Raw genomic sequence first — 22,059 nt, 5'->3', positions numbered from 1 at the left:
GAAACACACAATTCCATATCCCTTATTGCACCCCCATCGTGTTGCAGAGACTATGCTAAACCGCATGGTGGCGATGATGAGTTAAAGAAAGACTAGCGGTCTGTGCACTGTCATGCGTACAACTCACAACCCAAGCGATCTCATTCAAGAGACAAGATAGTTCATGTCCCTTTCTAACCTCCGTATTTCCTCGTTTTAGCCACCTCGTGTGCTCCTAATTTTGATCTGATCTATGATCTGATAACCATAAGTAATGTAATGTACCGTGATTGTACTACCAAATCGCGGGAATATATATGAAATGTAATCGATGCCGGTCAAAAATGGGTAATGCGCAGTACACACATGCAAGAGCAACATTGCTGTCGACTACTAAGTACTAATTACGGTTCATAAGATAAAAGTGGCTCAATAAACCATACCTTTAAAAAAAAGAAGTTAAAAACCATCTTGAGACAAAACGAATACTAGACGCCCCTGAACCAAAAAGAAGCGGTTGCATGAATAACGGGATTTCCGCGAAGGCGGAAGTCAACAGCAAAAACCATCTTGTTCCGTTAGTATTATCGATCCAACGCCTCAAACTCTTGTTCGAGGAGACGCCCCCCTCCCCTTCCCCCCTAACAACAGAGCCACCTACCCATTCCCTCTCTGTCTTACGCACGAGCCGGCGACCGTTAAAAAAAGCACAGCTAAAAAAACTCCAACGGACCGTCCAGCCTACCCCGTTTTTTATTATTAATCCTGCTGTGTATAACCTTTATCATGGCGGCGAGTGCGAAACGAAAACAAGAGGAGAAACACCTAAAGATGCTGAGAGAAATGACGAGTTTGCCTCCCAACAGAAAGTGCTTCGACTGCGACCAGCGCGGCCCAACCTATGCCAATATGACTTTGGGCTCCTTCGTGTGCACCTCCTGCTCTGGCATCCTGTGAGTATTATGTTGCCGAGTGACCTTAGCTCAGACATGGCTAACACGATATAACGTCTTTTTATTTTCAACGCCACGTTTGGCAACTGAAACTCGTTAGCCTAGTCGCGCTAGCTAACGTCAGATAGGTACCGGGGACCGTACCCACCGGGAGTTTAGCTGTTCTGACATCGCCTCGCTCTGCTGAGTTGGGCGGGGTACGTTGCATCGAGGTGACGGTGTTCAGCCCAGCGAGCTGACATTGCAACTACGACGAGAAGCGAGCTAACGTTAGCTAGCTTCTTATGTTAGTCAAATAACTTATCTGACACTTGGACTAGCTAGGTCAGATAAGCCAGTAGCCAGCTGCTGCTATCTGTACCCGTTGCTGGCAACGTGTCGGTCGACCACCACCTTTTTTTTTAACTGAGCTATTAATTAAAGCTGATGTGGTTTATCTCCAACATACGAATACGAGATGACTAACGTTAACGTTTCATATTTAAATTGCCTGCTAGTCCACTTCTTAGTTTGTATTCACGATTTTTGTATTTTATTTTTTATTATTATGTAGCTTTTTGTTATTATACTCGGACCCACTGCGAGAATTATCTGTTGGATTTCAGTGTTTTCGTTGCTAAATGTTAATTGGTGGTAGACACCTGGGCGGGGGAAAGCCACATTATTTGAGGTAATACAATACCGGTATTCATTCAGTTGTATTTGGTGAGATTTAGAAGTATTACACTACTCTGTCTCTAAGAGATGCACACTGACAAATAACAGCGATACATTCACTCGTTTTACTGGCTGACCCCAAAACCTTCTGTGCGAAGTTCGAACACACATGTCAGTAGTATGCTCCCTACAACCACTTGGAAAAACCCAACCATAGCATTGATGGTTTCAGTGGAGCTGGATGTTTTGACTTGTTTGAATAGCGTTTGTTTGACTTCCAGCTTTGCTAAGCAGTTGTGTAACCAAGCATCTGTAGCTTGGGATTTGGGATTAGTGGAGCATTCCGTTACTTCTTCCAAAGATAGCCCACTTCAATAAAGCTGTCTAAAGTTGCGTATTAAATAGGTTTTGTGTTGTGAGTGTGTGATGCTGGCACATTTGGAAAGAAATCTATAATGTGGTGTAATATAGTATTGGCAATTGATTGCATGGTTCTCTAAAGGTGTTCGGTCCTTTGCAGAATACAAAACATAGAATACAACATAAGGAATATTTTCCTTATAGTATTTATATTAAATTACATTGTGCTAATATGGATACAATTACTCTCCTCTGGTGACTTTAGATGAGTGTACCACCAAACCAATGTATGCCCTCATATAAGGCAGGGCAATAATTCCATTTGTCAATGGAATTATATCATGATGAAATTGTGTGTGTGTGTGTGTATATATATATATATATATATATATATATATATATATATATATATATATATATATATATATATATATATTTTGAGGGAAGATTGCTGTTTTGTTTCTGTATCAACGCTCATTTCAATGCGATTGACAAACTACTCCAACTGGCAGCCTTCCAACCACAAGGTTCTCCAACCCTTTAAGATACATTCCCCAGAATGCAATAGTGCATACAGCTCAGGACAGGGTTGTCTCTGCATATTAATGGTGGATAATAATTTGTAAAGGTGCACATGGAACACAAATGTTGGTTAGAATTAATTATGTGCAGGAATTCATTCATTGATTGATTTCAACTTCATTGCTCAACTCCTGCGTGCTTACATACATATGTTTGTAAATACTTCAGTGCTGTTAAACTGTTGTCCTTAATCTGATCACTGTTTTTTTGCGCATGCATGTAAACATAGACAGTGTGTACTGTATAGCTGGAAACATGTATTAATTTTTCTCTCATTACACTATTGTTCTTAATAAAATGAGGGAATACTCTGTAGTTTTCATTTGTTGAATATTTAATTCATCTAGCAGTTATAAAACATTTTACCATGTGGTTATCTATTGGACTACCAGATATATGTGATTTATATCATTATCGAGATATGAAATGACCTATATCGGAAAAGAACTTTGACCATACCGCCCAACCCTACATCAAGTGCTAAAAACTATACATTCCAGTTTTCCATTGGTACGGCAGTCTAACAAGAAGGATTTTTGATACCTGTTGCTTATTTTTTTTAAACCAAGATATAGTTCAGAAACGTAGCATCATAGGTATGGTTTTGTCTCAGTCAATAATTATGTTCCTCTCTTTGTCACCCAGTCCCATCTTTGCTAACAAATAGTTTACCTTGGTTTGTAAATATATGAATTATGTTTACTTAGCATAGCCTTTGGTTGTGAAAACATTTGAGAAGAGCAAAATGGCAGTGGGCTATAGTTGGCAAATCAATAAGCTGTTCGTCTGTCCATCCTGTTATGCTTATTCACACAGTCAGCTCCTTTCACTGGTGCTTCTTAATGCTTTATGGAAATCATCCTGCCATTCATTATTTGTGAATAATGGTTATTCTAATCATTTTGCAGGGCAAAGGGAACGTATTTGTTGCTCAGTAATTCCCCACTGATGACCACGTAGTTTTATTAGTCGACAGGGGAAGATGACTTCATCGACACACTGCTATGCTCTTTGTCCCACATACACTGCATAGATACGGCCCTTGTGTGGCTTGGTTTGTGACCTTAAGCTGTACAAACTATTTTATCTGCCTTCACTGAATGTGAAGGTTATTTACTGTAGCACTGAAAAGAATGCAAATCATTTTGTGTTTGCTGATGGGCATAGTTTGCCCTCCATTTCACTTCACTGGTGTGTCTGCAGGGACTCTAATGTGAATTTCCCATCTGCTCACCCGATAGTTTTAGTCTGTAATGTGAGTCAATTGAGTTTTTAAATAGCTTGAGATTACAATTCCTCATCTCTTTTCTGCTGTCTTTTTTCTCTAACATTTTAATAAAGACAAAACATGTGTGGAATTTTAGTGGCGGAAATATTTTCAGCAGAAGAGTCTGGGTTTGAAAGGATTGCTGTCTGTCGGATGCATGCAGGAAGCTTGGTATGACTGTAGGCTCAGGAAGTGGTATGGCCCCACCTTGCTGCTACATCAGCAGCATGTGTTGTTCTGTGTGCCACAGGAAGTGACAGAGGTCACTGTCTGCCTTTCTCTTTCTTTTAATTCTAGAGAGGCAAAGACTTGAGCATTGTGAGAGAGCGCCGAAGTATCATTCTCTGTCTTGATGTGTCGTTTTGGTTGATACAAACAGTCTTTTAAGTACATTTGACTGGGAGAGACTTTGCTGAAGCAACCATAGAAATTATTTTGAGGAATGAATTTAAGGAAGTTATTGTTTCCCTTTTCTCCTTTCATTTGACGGGTGGGCAGTGATATCATTTAAATGTTTATTGGTGATAACCGGGGCATGTCTAACTACCTCATAACTTCCCCAACCCCCCATAGTTGTTTTTGTTTAATGGGTTGAGTTGGAATCTACTATGTAAACACATTCCTTATAAAGGTGGAGACCTTCCCTGGAGGAACAACATTCACAATGTCTCTTTCTGGAGAATTGCCCTTGGCAGGAATTAACCCCACTTGGCCTATGTACTCCTGAGTAAGCAAGGCTCCAACACTGACATGACAGCGGAGGGAGGTATCACTGACTTTGTGTCAGTTGTACTCAGGAGTACATGACACAAAATGTGCTGAATAATATTCATCAATGGCAAGTTAACAGATATGACTTTAACTCTCTAAAACTGTTTGGATTTCCCATTCCCCTGACATTTGATTTCATAAATGATTGCAGGGTCTGAAGCACTGTTGGGTGACAAATTGATAAGGGTTTATTTTGGCAGATGCTGATTTGATAGTGAGCCATGTATTAGATTATTACAACTATTTGTATTTTCTTTGATAAAATGCAACAAAACGTAGCGACTTGGTTCCAGATCGTGAGCACACATCTAAGAGGAAACTACGGAAATGGCAGACAAGTGTGCCGGGAAAAAAAAGAAAGGTCAACTATGATGTGGCGTTTACAAACCTCTACGGACAAACCCTTCACATTCTGCGTTTAATTGTGGAAGGTGTAAAATACTTTATGGACTTAAAGCTGCTAAGTGAAGGATGATGCATAGCCTCTTCTTTCTTTTGTGACTTGACATTGCCAGTTTCTCTTACCCTGGAGCCAGTATGCAAATGAGCTGAAATGAGTTTTCCCTGCTGAGCTGCTCTCATGTAAAGTAGCGACTAGGTCATAATTATTTTATTCTGCAATATGTGATACTGTTCTCTGATGCACTATGCTACCACTATACATTATCTGGGAATTGATGAACTTGGCAACCATCGATGATCAGTAGTTTATTTATTATTTGTGTGACAGACATTGTTGATGTGTAACTGTATCGTGATGAAAGAAGCAATTTTATAAATTCTTTATTTAACTTAATTATTATCAGTTCTGCCATCTTATTCTCCCTATAGATATACTCCTACTGTCACTAAACATTGTCACAATGCTATGGCTACCAAGTCCAGCAAAAAATGCTTTGGGGCAATAACATTGCGTTGGAGTCGGTACCAGACTAGAATCCAAAACGCATGAATCACTTAACAGTTATATTGTATACAGTTGTAACAAGACCCTGATAATAAGACTGTCCCCTTTTTGCAACACATGCTTGTACGTACTTTTCGAAGTTGAAATAGACTTTAAATGGAATAAGGGTGGCCAAAATTCTGTATTGAACTAATTTCGAAATGTATTGTCACAGTATGATAAAATACAGTAAATGAGTTAAAAACCAAATGGCATGAGAAATCCTTTGGACTACTGGGTGGGTAGAGATGCTGTCATCATATTTAGACCTTCAGGGCTATGGAGCTTTCTCCCTGTATCTGACCTAGTTTCATCATCAGACTATGATCTGATCAGTACCTACCTCATGGTGCATACAAACACATTTCAACTCAAATACACAGAGACTCCCTTAGACTCCGTCTTTACAGATACATTTGTTTTGTTATTTCTTCATCCTTTTGATACATTTGCTTCCCACTATGCATTCAATTAATGGTGAGAACCCTCATTGATGTCTTGTTTCTGTTTTTCCTGACCAACGGCCTCAAAATCAATTGTTCAGTTTCGAGTGAAAAGTTGCAACTAACAATTTCTATTTTTGGCAAGTCATTTTAAGAATTAAGTAATTAATTGTCATTTGTCTGTTGATTGGTTTGGCAAATAAACATTGTTTTTTCATTTTCATGGTAGATCCTGTTATGTTGAAATATAGCAGTTGCATAAAGCTGTTATCTGTTGGGCTAGTGGCATTATATTGGCTTAGCTGTCTTTTCTGAAAGTGTGACCAGTATGAAATAACAGTTGATAAAGTCTTACCCCTAGAAATACCCCTAGTATTTCCCATGGTTCTCCTCCATGCTAAGGTAGAAACTAATGGACCGCTTTCTAATAGAAGCACAGTGGCTCTTGTCATTGTATACACCTGTTTTCTGTCTTGTAGTTTTGAATAGTAGTTGACGCAGCTATTGTTTGTTACACTTTGCGGAACAGTCATCTGATTGATGGATCTGTAAAGAATGGGTGGAGATGAGAACGTGTTCTGTAACGGGGTAACAGTGAATAATTTAGCAGTCGTGTCTAGTATTTCACTGCCTTTAGGATCTCGCTCCTTTTTATATTTAACATTGTGTTTGTAATTGTGACTCTGTGGATCTTGTTTCCTAGAGCAGTGGTTTTCACAATAGGTACCCTGGGGTGCTTTGAGGACTGGCCAAGGGTGCCACAAGATATCGCTGTATTTAAAAAAAACAAAAAAAAAAAAACATCAAGATTTCACCACATAAAAAAAACAAACAGGGATATTTCTATTAAAAGGACAATTCTCAACTGGGTTTGTATTGCAATGTGGGTGGTATATGACCAGTGCTACCCGCTCATCTGTTGATGAAAAGCCACCAGATGACCCTAAATGATGAGTAATGAGATTGACACTCAATACTCATCATTATCACTCACTATCGAGGCTGTCGTAATCTTAGTTTGTTTTTACTTGGCTACATTCTTAAAACCCAGATGACTGCACACCGACTGGAGACTGACTGGAGACTTCAACAGTCGATTCAGTTTCATTTCAATCACAGAAATGGGTTTGAGTGGAGGCAATGTCAGACTGAAGATAAAAACGGAGTGTCACGTGTTGACAATTCTGTCTGATATTAGGAAGTCTTTTCCTCGTCCTAAAGAATACAGTGCTCAGCAATTACACTCTGGTCGCAGTTAAAATAATCTTCTTGCATGTAAAATTATAATTGCCACCCTCACAGACAAAACAGGTGGTGACCTTGAAGCCAGCACTACATTCGTTTTCCCTTACTGCTGGGTAGAAGGGATAAAATACTCAGGCAAGCAGGCCTGGAGCTTAATTATTAAAGCCTAAAGATGGTTTATTCCCACTATTACAGTTAGCAGGCTTATTTTAATTTGGGCTGTTGTGGCATGAGCTGTGACCTTCTCAAGAGAATGAGCAAGGCTTGTGGGCTAATGGGTGTTACTCCATAATGGAAGCTTCTATATTAGGGGACATCACGCGCTCTTTTACGGTGCTGACAACCACAGTTCAGTCAGTGGTAGTTAGGAGAGTGTTTCACCCACTTCCTTTGTTCTGTTTTACGCCCTTTTCTCTGTCAGTATTTGTCTTTGTCATTTCTCTCTGTAATACTGTCGTCCGTGTCCCAGTTAGACACACCAGCCAGTTAGCTTGCTGCTAATTAGATGGCACCCTCCTGAGCGGTGGGATCTGGATCTCCTGATGAGGTCGTCATGCATGTACAGTGTCTTGAAATTAATCTCACCAGTTTCCATTTCTTCATCAACAGACGAGGACTGAATCCACCTCACAGAGTCAAGTCTATCTCCATGACAACCTTCACGCAACAGGAAATAGAGTTCCTACAGAAACATGGCAATGAGGTAGGCATGTCTGTAGCCATTTTTGGTGAATGGAGTATGAAATAGTGAATGCCACATGGGAAGCTCCGCCTATTAAAAGCTGTTGCAAAGTAGCAGGGCAGGCAGACATGCAGGAGACTTGAGGTTGGAGCTGATGCACACATCCTTCAAGGCTGCTATATAAATACTACTGCCCTCAAGTAGTTTTTTTGTATTTCCACAGAGAGCACTTGACACATAACTTTATATTTTCAGAATTTGCAGTTTCAAAAGTATATTGATTATAAAGAAAAGGTGAGCTTGTATGTGCTGTGCTCCAAACCCAGCTTGAGAAATAATAGCAGCAGAGGTTTACAACATAAGAACCACACGGCCTCTTGCAGCACTATTGCTTCATCTACAATGCAGCAACCTATACTGAGTGCACACACGCATGGAGCCTATAAATCTGTCTTTACAGGATTAGGCAAATACTTTAGGAATGCTATCCAAAATCCAAGGCCAGAAAAAAGGTAAGACTCGGACTGATTTGACTATTTTCAACTTTTCTTTCCAGACATTGGGTCAACTCATGTTTGCCTCCAATTCAAACACGTTGAAGACGTTCGTCTGTGCAGTGCACATAAATGGACAGTTGTCTGCAATAGACCTAGTCTAATTTGCACATGACTAAATTTTTTTTCAGTAAATGCTCTTTTGAGCTCAACCTGCTGCACTTAGCTGAAAGGTGATTTAACTATAACACTTTGTTTCCCCATGGCTTTCATTTGCTACTATTTCACTTCAGCCTCACCATTTTTAATGTCTAAATATAAAAAGTTGACAATCTTGCACTTATTTGTAGCTGTGTGTGTGCTACAGACATGTTCTACCAAAGATCACTCGTTCTGTTTCTCTGTGTGTTCCAGGTTTGTAAACGGCTCTGGCTCGGCCTTTATGATGACAGAACCACCTCAATACCAGACTTCAGAGAACCGCAGAAGGTTAAGGAGTTCCTTCAAGAGAAATATGAAAAGAAGAGATGGTAAGTCAGTTTTGCAAGCTGACAGTGCAAGATATGAACAATCCTCTGCCGATGTGCTCTGTGCAGACATGTAGCTTTTCTTTGTGTTTTTCGTCTCTCTGGCTTGTAAAAGTAACACAGGCAGCTCATCGCAGTTAGCCTCAGGCAAGCCACCAGATACCCTTCTTTAAATGCACACAATGTAGGTCATTACAGCTGCTTAATGTGCAATTTCTATTTGTTCCACGAAGTTGTATGTTTTATTTTATTAAAATATGTATGATGTTTAGCATAGTTCTTCCTGGTGCATTGTGACAGAGTGAAATGACGGAGGAGAGCAAATATTTCAGACAGATACTAATAGTGGACAAACAGGTACCTGTCATATTAATGCTTGCAAATTAGGGTTTGCTCATGAAAAGTAAATGTTTATTTAGTGAAACTATTGTTTTTTGCAGTTAGACTGTTCCCATACAAAACTGAGGTGCATCATACACACAGATGGAGTTGTTTTTCTGAGTATGCAATTACTCAGTCGACTATTAGATTATTACAACTATTGGTGTCGGTAGTAGTTCTTCTGTCATCAGTGTTTACTCTTTGAAGTCTGACCAAAGTGAGCTGTGCTTGTCTCAACATGCCTACATTTGCTGCAGACATACATTTTCATTCACATAGGCCATTCTCCTGTAACACGTTGCCTGTCTGCTCTCTGTGAAAAGCATTGCACCCAAATAAATATTTTATGTTATCACATTTGGATTGGCAAAATTATTGTGTTGCCAAAACGCTGTCATGCCATTATTTTGATAATGTCAGATTATCTTAACTATAATTATATGTCAATTAGCCAGTAGTGTAATGTCATGTTAACTGTTTCCTAGGTACGTACCTCCTGAGCAGGCCAAAGTAGTTTCAACCGTCCATGCTTCCATCTCTGGCTCGTCAAACAGCAGCACCAGCAGCACCCCGGAGGTTAGACCACTGAAATCCCTGCTGGGGGAGTCGGCCCCCTCCCTACACCTCAACAAGAACACCCCACCTAATCAGGTGAGATATATGTAATGCATATACACGTACACTTGATGAATTGGTTGGCTCACCCATGAAGGACAACTTTGATCAATGAAATGTTTCATCCTTTTTTTGATGACCAAGTATACCCACTGGGATAGATTTCATGCTTTTTTATGAACGAAGACACATTGCAGACATAGACTGACAAATACGCCGCTGCCTGTCAAATGGTATATTTATGTCTTCCATAGTCTTCATGTTGTTCAAGGACTCATACACATAATGCATAGTGACCAGCACATGACTGCAGTTAAAAAAGAAATGATCCATCTCTTGTCTCCACCAGTCTCCAGTGGTGAGCCGTGGACAAACCCATCAGCAGCAGTTCCATGACAAGAGGTTCGACCTCCTCAGTGACTTGGGTGGAGACATCTTTGCTGCCCCGTCCAACATGAATGCAGGCGCCAGCTCCAGTTTTGCTAACTTTGCACATTTCAACAGCCACACAAGTAAGGAACTTACTGATTGATTGAATAACTCAAAAGCAGTAACAGGATGCAGCATGGGATAGAGAACAGTGTGAACTAGACATCAGATCACTATCTGATGTCTAGTTCTGTCACACTGTTCTCAATCCCATGCTGATAATTGATGGTGCATTCTAATCATCACCTCTTATAAAACTGAGGCAGATGTTTGAGATCATGCAGAATATGTTAAATGTCAGCAGCCATACAAAATATAATAATAAGCATATTCATTTGTAATTGTATAGCACCGTATCATACAAAGCTGTTCAGAGGATTTTTAATTGTATTATGATTGCCACAGGTAACCCATGAAGGTTTTTAAGGACCGGTGTTATATGGTCTGATGTTTTTGTCCTAGTTAGAAATCGTGCAACTGAGTTGTGGACACTTTGGGAATGTATAGATGAATTTATATAAATAGTATTGGAGTTGCTCCCGATGGTTACTGATGACTGTAACATAGTTATTATCAGTGGTTGCTTCCCATACAGGATAATGTCCTCTCATTTCCCCCTCAAAGAACCAACACAAGCTCTACATTTCACCTCTACTACTCGGTCAATACAATCTACATTTACAGTCATAAGCTATTAGAAAAGAAAAGCCAACTACTATAGGGGCAGAAATATGCAAATGCAACAAAACTCTGAGAACTAGTCAAATAACACAGCGCTCTTATAACCTTCACGCATGGCGTCGGCCTTTATTGTGTTTGCTGTGCCACTAAGATGCTGTATGGTCTGTGTATGTGTTTATAGTTTGTTTTTTGAATTAAATCCAAAGTGGCAGAAATTAAAAAATTATTCATACTTTGCATGGAGAGCCCGTCCACAGCTCCAGGAGATGGACCTTCAGCTAGCGACGGAAGCATCTAGAATTCAGCCAGCGCAAGCCTGCCGTGGGAGTTTGTTATAGCGTGGTATTACGTGACAGGACCAGCCAAATTTGTTCATCTTCACATTCGTTTAATAATGTTAGTTAATTTTTTTTAATGAGTTTAAACTCTGTTGCAGCTCCCTGAGGCTTTATTTTTTACTTTTTTGCACATTGGACAATCTTTCAAAGGGAACACCTCGTATCTTGGAGTTTGAGGTGATACTGTGTCACTGAAAATAAAAAAAATGTTTTAATATTTTTTTTTAACTAAATGTGCATCGTCACTGTCAAGTGCCTTTCCCTGCCGGTGGCTAATCATGATTTGCAGAGTCCCACCCTCGGTAAACTGTCAATGGATAAATAAAAAAAATGAAAAGTCACGGAGAAAAACAGAGTTTAATTCTGCGTGGACGTTTTCATTTGCTATCATTGCCAACGATGCTGGCTTACCTGTATGCTTGATATGTGGCGAGAAATCAGCAAAAAAATAATATTGAAAGACACTTCCAGAACAAGCACACAGCATTTGCTGAAAAGTATCAAGCTGCAGATGAGTGAAAAAGAGTGATTTCTCAACTGCTGCAGCAAACTGAGTAAAGTAAATATGCTTTCACAAAGTGGATCAAGTCTCCCAACTGAACAGCTGCTAGTTTTGTGGCAGCTCATGAGATAGTGAGGCGTCCATTAGTAAAAATGTATCCATCCTCTGGAGCGTTTCAACACTCCTCCGTTTTTGGTGCTCTAAAACTCTGGCGAAGTAAGGACGCTCAGTGTAAACGTAGAAAAATGTGTTTTTAAAATGGAAACGTAGTCATCGACATTCAAACTGTGTGGAGGACAGGTATTAAACCTGCTACCTTGTGGTTACAGGTTGACCACTCTACCCCATGAGCCACAGATATGGGGAGGCCTCAAGGACTGCATAGTTCTGTGTTTAATTGACTGTATTTTTCTCTCTCTTCATAAGAGTTGGATATTATTATTATTATTATTATTATTATTATTATTATTATTATTATTGTGTATATAATATGAGCTGTGACATCAAATAGCTTTTGTGGCTCCAGACACATTTTATTTGTTGGAAAATAGGGAAAAATGGCTCTTTGGATAAGAAAGGTTGCTGACCCCTCATCTAATGGTAAAGGGTCAACAACAGACTATCTTGCTGGCGTTTTAATCCGCTTTTCATTTTATTGTCATGTGACACCACTCTTATGATTATCTCTCATATTTAGCACTTAATCCATTGTTTGTTGTGTTGTAGTCTGTCCTCTATGCCTTTTTTGTCATATGTATTAATCCATTCTATTATCTTATCCATTGTTTTTCCTCTCATTGCTTTTTTTGTTCACCTGTCTGTCCTCATCCTGACACCACTCCAGCAGCACAGAATGCCAACGCAAATGCAGACTTTGCTAAGTTTGATGCATTTGGGAGCACCTCTGGGTCGACGGGTGGTTTCCCCTCCGCACCCCAAGCCCTATTCCACCCCTCAAATACAGGTAGAGCAAATTCTCTTCACTGGACAAATAACACACATCCAAATCATGCTTGAATAAAGACATTATGACAAGGGAGGTGAGAGCAACGGTCCTGTAATTTATTGATACAATGTTTATATCCTTTTTATAACATGAGTAGCGAACTGTTTGTCAAAACTTATTTTATTTTATTTACAGAATATGATTTTACAGGGAAAACTGTCTGTTTCCCCTGTCTGACAGACTATTGTAGATTTCAGCTGTAGGCTTCCTATAATACACTATGGAATATACCATTGGCTACAAATTACAGTGAAGCCCTTGAATTTATAACGCAATGGTTAAACACACAACTATAACCAGATAATGTTTCAGTTGAAATATTATTTAAGTATTATAGGCCTGCTCTAGAAGATGCACAAGTATACTAATATAACAATAAAATCACAACTAATTATGACACAGTACAACACACAAAGTATTACATGGGAGTAAGTAGAAAGTGATTGCAGATACTGGCCAATACACACGGCAAAATATGAATAATCACATCATGCACTGGATACAGGCAAACACAAATGACCTATTTACATGCAGCAGTTTGTCAGTCATGTTTTCGGTCAAGTTTCCTATTTGTTGCCATTTGTATTGAACTGTCTGAAAAAATATGCTCGACTTCCCAAACCTTTCCATATGCGCTATGTCCATTCACTTAGTGTCCAATTTGGAAGACAACTCTGCACCAGATGGTCCCAGTACTTTTCAAGTAGACCAAATTAAGTTTTATGACCAAGAATAGAAGCACAAGTTTTATTTATAAATTCCTTCAAGGCAAATAAAAACAATGCATTTTTCTGTCTTCCAAAACAGAAATTGTTCTTGGCTGCAGTTGAACACATGACCTTATATTAGCATGGTATGCGCCATAGGCCAGAATTAAAAAGCAGTAATGGAGCATGAAGCATTTTGTACACCATTGCAGACACATTAGAAACATTTACTCTTAAGTGCCACATGTAGCATATCTCTATTTTTTTTACCTATTTTGAAAGCTAATATTTTAATTGATAACTGGTAGGTTACCAATTGTGTGAAAAATCAGAGGCAACCCCAAGGCAAGTGATGGGTATAAGAGTAGTGAACACTTACTACACACTATATATATATATATATATATATATATATATATATATATATATATATATATATCTCTCTCTCTTGAATCTGCAAATTATTTTTCTTTTATGAAATAAATACATCTTAAAACACGAAGATCACTCTGCACTGGTATTAGACAGAGGATTATAGTGATATATGCTGTGCAAAACAGCAACACATTACTGCTAGTACTGTATCCACATTGTGCATTGTGCCCTTATGGGAATATTATAGGATTTAAACATTCATATATGCTATAGTGTAATTTTGTTGAATCTATGCTTGGCTCCTAAGGCTGGCAAATATATTATACCACATACTGGCATACCGTTGTCCTTCTCTTACTTGTGGTTGTCATTGTGGTCTATATTTTCCCTCTAAACCCTTCATGCAGTAATACCTCACATTTCAAGTAAAACTTATATATTTGCTCAGCAGTAACTCGTTTTTGCTTTCTCTCTTGTACAAAGAAGTGACTCTTGCTCAAACACACACCTCCCCCTAGTCTCAGGAACATGTTATGTACTATAGTGCCCTCTGCTGGTATACAGTGATAACTACCTTCATGTGAAGCTGGACAGCGATCTTTTTAGTTTGTCTATTGCTTGATGGATAAAGCTTCCATCACTCTAGCGGCTTTGTAAGATAATCTCTTTCTCGCAGACACTGAATCACTCTGCTCTCTGGCCTAAGCTGTCCATTCTGTTTCATGTGTTTTTTTAACCCTTTGCTTTAGCAGCAGTTGATTTGCTTTGACTTGACGCTTTGACATTTTTATCTCTGCTTTAGTTGACACCGTTTCTTTTGGTTCTCCGCCCTGTCTTACATTGCTCATTGCCCCATTCCTCCCTCCCTCTTTTGATTTTTTTTTTTTTTTGGGCTGCCAGCATTCACTGTGCTTTCATCCAGCCGCAGTATGGGTGAGTTTGCCACTGGTCTGCCTCTTCAGGTTGCACACAGTAAGTCTCTCTCTGGGCTTGCCCGCTAAACAGCTTTCACCCTTTCCATCATCTAATATAGTCACTCTGTTCCTTCTCTCTCTGGATGTAATTTCTGTCTCACTGTTGCTCTTTTTGTGCTTGTAACTCTGAATCACTGTTGATAACCTCGCTGGTTGAGAACAGGGATAATAGGCTTTGATTGGTTCACATTAATGACAGTAACAGTCTGGAGTTTAGACCAAATTTGAAGCACATGACAAAGTGACAATGCAAAATAAAGAAGGAAAAGAAAGCGACTCAAAGAGATCAGGCATGATTTAAAAACAGGATTGAATCAGTTACTATACTGTTTCTAACATATCCTTTCCATTTAGCAATAATTATGAAACATAATAATGTGCCCTTGATGACTTTAACTATGAGTAACTTAGTACATTTTCAGTAATCCAGTATGTTTTGTAAGAAATAATAAAATAAGAAACCTGATACTCAATGATTCCTTAATGAGGAGAGTTACTTCAGAAAAGGGATTTGGGTCATTAGCAGCATGTTTAAGTGTTAGGCTAATTATCAGGTGTTCCCGCTATTCTCAAGCCGTACAATTTTATGTAAACAACTTCAGTTCTTCAGAGGCTCTTAGACGACTGTACGGAGAAGGTTTGTATCTACTAATGGCAAACACTTCTTTATTGTTTAAGTTATGTAGGATGCCCCAATATTTACTTGTTGAATCCCTTATTACTTCTGGGCATTTTTATTATTAAAAGTGTTTACATTAGTAGCAGAACAAACCTTCTCTCAACATAGGTTTGTCAGATGCATGGAAGGTTGTACCTGTCCCTAAAGGTAGTTAAACAAACAATATTCCGCAGAATGCAATTCAACCACTGGTTGATAATTAACTGGTGTGATGGTGACAAACTGCCCCTTCAGAATCGCAAAGACTATGCTGTGTTCAAGTCCGGCCCCTTTGAGCTCAAGTATCCCAAATCTTTAGTTTTTCTGTGTTAGCCATTACATATTGTTAAACATCAAACCTTTGCATTCCAAATCAGTTAACCCTAACGGAGTTCTTGACATTGAACACAATAACCGTCCTTGATTTTCATCTGCAAGCCTTTGTAGATATCTTTTTTTTAAAGGGGAGAAGTGCCTGAATTGGCATTGTTGTCAAACATAAACATATAGTGTGAATCAAATGACAGGTATTTAGAGGAGTGAAATTCTAAGCCATTCTTGAATAGGTTGTGTTTTTTTTGTTGTCTTTGCTCTTTAAAAAGCAATGGCTAACGCGTAATTGTTGTTTCCCTAGTAACAATCTTAGATCTGGTTTAAAGTGATGGCCTTCTCAGTACCAAGCCCAGTAATGCCTACAAGGTGGTTGGCAGATCAAAAAGGTTTTCCGGTGACCTTTAAGTTGTTTTCCATGTCACTGTTAACACATTTTGTGTGTTTTTTTTTTTAAATGATCTATAACTCCCTTTGTTCACAGTCTGGCGCTGAACTCGGATGACAGAAGCACTCAAGAAAGAGGCTGTTCTGCTCATCTTAAAAACAAAACAAAAAGAAGCTCCATAGGTTCATAGGCTAATGAAGAACCAGCATAGTGCAGTGTTGCAGGGGACATGTTTTTAGAAGTGTTGCCATCCATCCTATAGATGATGAAGTAACCCAGCCCCAGTCTGACTGCACCCCAACTTAACCCTCCATGCTGATCCTGTCTTCCACTCCACCCTGTTAATGCTGTGACTCAAAACCAGCAACCGAGACCCCCTTTTGATTTTGAATCTCTCTCTTTCATGCAGGTAGCGCCTCAGGGGGACTAGCAAATGCCAATTTTGCAAATTTTGACAGCTTCCCCAAATCGTGTAGTGCTGACTTTGGATCCTTCAGTTCCTCCTCCCAGAGTAACTCCACAGGAGCTGGCAGAGATGCTGTACAGAGTACTAGCCTCGCTGCCGATAGATACGCAGCCCTGGCTGACCTGGATAACGGGTTTAGCTCTGCCATAACAGAGCAAGGTAAACTTCTCCTGCCTAGCCTGTTTCATAGATCTTAATTGTCAGGCTAGAGTTTAACCAAAAAAAACACAAGTTGACACAACTAACAACATAAAATCAGGCGCATCGCTTTAAGTCCCTATGAGTCTTCTTCCCAGTGCCTGGACAGATGTAGTCTCTCTCAAAATAGGGCTTATTGATTTTCCAGCAATCACTTAATTTTTGGCTTAGCTGAGGCTTGGATGTATTTATTTGATGGCCTTACCATTTTTATTTTTTTTAAATCAACCTGCTAGCCTCAACCAGCCTGTGTAAAGTCAAGAGGCCCCTACAAATGATGAAAATACCTTCTTGCTGTGAAGAATGCTATCTGTATTGGTTTCATTTCACTTGGTCAGAATTGTGGCACTCAAGCATCTGTGAATTATACTGGTTTTAGTTTATTTTGTTCATATTACAAACTGTATTTATGTGCTAACAATGATGTATTCCCCATTGTTTTTAATAGGTTGAATATGGCAGATATCTCCGTCCCTTTTTGTTTGTGTCTTTATTTGAAGTTTCCTCCTAGATTGGTTTAGTTGAGGTGGATTGAACTCGACTCTGCTGTCATGTGCTTTTATTCCAGGAGGTGGTGCTCCTGTTGGGGTGAGCTCAGCCGCAGCAGCAGGAGCAGCTGGTTTGCCTCAGAAGCAGTCAGAAGTGCAAGCAAGGGGAGACCGCTATGCTGCTCTCGCTGAGCTTGATACTGTGTTTGGCCCATCAGTCCCTGCTACCAGTGTTTACAACACCACCAGCACCTCACAAGGGTGAGACACGGCATCAAAAAAACACACACAGAGCAGTAAGCCCCCTGCTATAGTGGGTACCAAACACCTAAATCTACCAAATACTGTTTTAATGTATGCTTATGTTGATGCATCCAATTCAAGACAACATTATTATTTGTTATCAATTAATTATCAACTATCTAGCAACTTCGCAAACAAATGTACTTTTATTCAAAGCAACTTGACCTACAAACATACAGTGACCACACTCGCATCACACTTGTTTTTGCTGGGTTCCATGATGAGCTTATGGTGTTGGCTTTGTGTCACTGCAGGGGCATGTTTGGCCCAGAGACTGGGATGTCAACAGCACACGCACAGCAGGCCCTGCCTGGCATGGCTCAAGGTTTTGGTGGTGAGTGAACCTACAGGTTTTTTTTCCTTCTTTTTCTGATGGTTTGTGCAAATTGTTCTCCCACATTGAAATCCATAATGATTTTTAAAGTCGGAGGTAATGTTTAAAACAAGGGGCAATCTCAGGGTGAGGTACAGTGTACTACAGGTAAATATAGTGTACTACAGATAAATAAAGTGTGCTTCAGTGTTTTTCTACTCTTGTGGGAGAACTTGAGATTAGGGCTGCAACTAACGATTATTTTAATAATCGATTAATCGGTTGATTATTTTTTCAATTAATCGATGAATCGGATAAAAAAGCAAAAAAACATTACTTTCCAACCCTTTATTCAAAAACAGAAGCGACAGTGCAAAACATGTTCAGAAAGCACAAACAGGTTGCTCCTTGAACATCCCCGAGCTGTTAATTAAACAAATTAGATTAAAATGAACTAACACTAAAAACATACACATGTATGCTTTACATCTGCCTTTTTACTGTAATTGATCTCCTTGGAGTAGAGGCTGCTTTAGCATGCCCTGCTTTATCAATATGTATGAAACACTGGGACAGTGGGAAGCTGTACTGCTCCTCTCACGTCGGTTTGGACCGAAACCTCCAGGCCCAGCTCCACCTCATCTCAGCTCTGCATCAAGCTGCGCTGCATATAGAGTCCTCTTCCTTAAACTATTTTATTCTGGGCCTCTTACGACCACGAAATGACGTTGTTGGCTAAGCCCAACTACGTGATTTGATTCAGTCTACTTTGAGTAAAAAAACAACCTGCAGCCAGATCCGCCAGTGTGCCGATTTAATGTTAACGAGTGACAGCGTGAACTGAACCAGACCGGGGGGTTACGGCATGTTTCACCACGTTACGGTTTTTTACAAGCAATACTGAACTGTAACGGAACATAACGTAACTTTAACGACAATACACAACCCAAACACGTTAGCTTACGTGATAGCAAGCTAGCAAGCTGACTAGCTTCCATTAACAACAAGTTTGAGGGAAATAAAGCCGCTGTAGACGCTTAACGCTTAACGATGGTTGGCCAAGACTCGACACGTCACATCCAAGATGTTCTATTTTTGCTAAGATCACGACTTCAGCGTTTCTCAGTCTCTCACTCCAATCTCAGACACGCTGGCGGCTCTGCGCTGCTCTTTTTTTTTTTTCTCCGCGACTTTATGACTGCCGTAATAATCGCGCGACACAACGAATCGATAATGAAATTCGTTGCCAACACTTTTGCTAATCGATTTTTATCGATTTTATCGATTTGTTGTTGCAGCCCTACTTGAGATGTCAAGAGCAGGTTGCAGATGTGATTAGAGAATGAGGGTGGATCATTATTCAGTAGTCCCATTCTGTGAACAAGCATCATGGTACGTCACACATGAATACACATTGTGTTTGAAAAGAAATGTGGACTGTATGTGCTCTAAAATGAAAACGGTTGTTCCCCCCAAAAATGTCTCCATCTTACTGCCATGATCAGTTTTGTTGAAGGACACTAACAACAGGGGATCATTTGTGTGGCAGCGGCATAAACACGTTGAAATGAGGCATCCTCCATGGATCAATGCTTTTGTTTTTAACATGTTGAGGTTGTGCACTTTATTGTTCTGTTTCACACTTGTTTGGTGACCTGGTACCTCTCTCCAACAGCTCAGTCAACTAATCCGTTTGTAGCTGCGCCAGCAACCGCTCCCACCAACCCCTTCCAGAGCAACGGCAGAGCGGCTAATATGGCGGCAGCGGCTGCGGCTGCAGCAGGTATGTTTGTGTGCGTGTGGGAGGTGTACTATATGTGCTGCACGTACACAATCAATGTATTCCATTAGTGCAGTAGTACAGAATTCAATGAAAAAAATACAGGTGTGTATTATTTGTTAGATTTCCTTGCACACCCGAAGTGGCAACCTTTGCCTCTGCTGCTTCAGCAATGAAGCAAGGTGCAGAAATTGAGATTAAGTTGGCTGTCTGATTGCTCTTGCCATGCTTGACAGGCGTGATGAGGGTTCTTCATAGTCAGGGTTGCCCTCCCACCTTTGGTAGGTTCCCTTGTGCTCTCCTGTGCCCTGCTCTTAAGTTGCCTTGTTTCATTTTGCAAATCAATCAGGAAAATGTTGTTGAGGTAAAAATGACTGCAACAAAAAAAAGGGTATAAAGAAATACAGTAATCAGGGGAGAATATATTTAGCCCGAGTGTAAAATGCTGCTCTTTTTTTTTTTTTAAATCATTAAAAAAACAAATCTTGGATTGACAGCAGGGCTAACCCTGTTATTTTGTTGTATGCCTGTAGATGTCTTGTACAGACTTGTTTAACCCGTTCCTGTCCTGCTGTGTTGCAGCTTCATTTGGCCAAGGCTCCATGAGTATGCCAGCTGGATTTGGGAATGGTCCAGCCTTCAACCTCCCGACCAGCTTTAGTGGAACCTTCCAGCAACCCTTTCCTGGCCAAGCTCCCTTTCCTCAACCTCCTGTGTATCCCCAGCAACCCAACGGTGTGTGTCTGTGTGTAGATCATGTAGATGCAGACACATCTGCTGCAATAACGCTAACATTCAAGCTTGCATGTGCATCTGAGTGCACTTGCATCCCTTAAAAAAGTCAGTTTGAAGTTATTCTATTCAATTGGTCCTCTTCTAAATGACAATGTACATGTCTTTCAGGTGGAGGATTTCCAGCCTTTGGTCATGCCAAGCCTGTTGTGACTCCTTTCGGGCAGGCCATGGCTGGACCTATGGTCTCTAGCAACCCTTTCCTGGTTAGTAAGAGGGCTTTCTTTTTGTAAAGAAATTCGTTTTATACAGAAGAATGAAGGGACTTCGGTCCTATGAGCCACGACTATTGTTGAACGGGAATAAGCGGTTACCTTATTCTTAGTTCTGCTGAATAGATTATTGATAACATTATTACAATGAAACTCTAGCTAGTGGTTGGATTAAAGCTGGATTTTATTTAAATAAATAGCAGCTTTATTTTGACCCTCCCCTAAATGCTAAGTAGTAATAAGTATGATTGTGTTTGTGTATCTACTTTTCTTCTAGGGTGCTGGTCCATCTGCACAATATCCAGCCGGAGGCTCTTCAACGAATCCCTTCTTATAGCGATCCATCCAATCAGCTCCACTACAGGGTCAACAACTGGCGTGCTTGCACTTATTGCACTGTTTTGTTTCACAAGTAGCTTTAAACACAATGTTTGTAAGGATTTGTATTTTGTATCGCAGTTTGTCACAAATGGAACAATATGACAGACAGTCATGCTGACGCCATCATTTGCTGCAAATCAAACTGATGGTATGTGCAGGGGGAGAGGTTGATCCCTCTTCTCTATTTAACCTGTGAACTGGCCTGGCCTCTACTGAACCACAATGTATAATCAAACTGGCTGAAAACTTAAGTTATTGCATACAGTATATCCCATTCATTATGCTGCAACTCTGTACATATTCATTTTCTTTTTTGAAATTAGCGCTTATTGCATATCAGTATTTGTATCTTACACATAAGATTTGTTAAGACAGAACTGTTGCTTGGATAAGTTAATTGGTACTGCCACTTACTGTATTTGTGAAGAACCAAACTGTTTATTTGTGCAGGTTACTTTTAGGTTAACTGTTCTCACTGATGAGAAAAAAAAGAAAAAAAGCCTATTCTGTTGGCAAAAGAGGAAAAGAGTGACTGCTACATCCGGGATGGGCCGGGAACTCCTTTCTCTGCCCATCCTGCGTCCTGCTGACAGAGGCCCAGGTCAAAAAGCTTCTAAACTAGTCAGTCCTTAAGTGAGTAAAAGGAACGGCTAATGAGATGAAAACCACTTACATTGGGTATTAGAGAATTTTAAGTTAATGTGTAAATATATACAGTATATATAAATATATATTAAAAAGAATTTTAAGTAAGAAAGAAATGACCAAACCATTCATTTATATCGATGTATGGAAAATCTTGTATATTTGTTTTGTATATATTTAAAAAAAAATAT

General features: G+C 39.7%; 1 protein-coding gene across 1 annotated transcript; it reads left to right on the top strand.

Moving 5' to 3' along the window:
• Positions 1–693: 693 nt before the first annotated feature.
• agfg1a (ArfGAP with FG repeats 1a) lies at positions 694–22,057 on the top strand. Its single transcript, XM_079225460.1, has 15 exons — positions 694–932; positions 7,813–7,906; positions 8,794–8,909; positions 9,773–9,938; positions 10,252–10,414; positions 12,697–12,816; positions 14,841–14,912; positions 16,700–16,915; positions 17,526–17,703; positions 18,000–18,079; positions 19,734–19,841; positions 20,075–20,119; positions 20,421–20,573; positions 20,742–20,836; positions 21,120–22,057. The coding sequence occupies exons 1-15, from the start codon at positions 766–768 to the stop codon at positions 21,177–21,179; spliced, it is 1,833 nt and encodes a 610-aa protein (XP_079081586.1). The 5' UTR covers positions 694–765; the 3' UTR covers positions 21,180–22,057.
• The last annotated feature ends 2 nt before the right edge of the window (positions 22,058–22,059 follow it).

This window comes from Taurulus bubalis (genome assembly GCF_910589615.1).
Source record: "Taurulus bubalis genome assembly, chromosome: 10".
Lineage (NCBI taxonomy): Eukaryota > Metazoa > Chordata > Actinopteri > Perciformes > Cottidae > Taurulus > Taurulus bubalis.
This window is presented reverse-complemented; position numbering and strand designations above follow the sequence as displayed.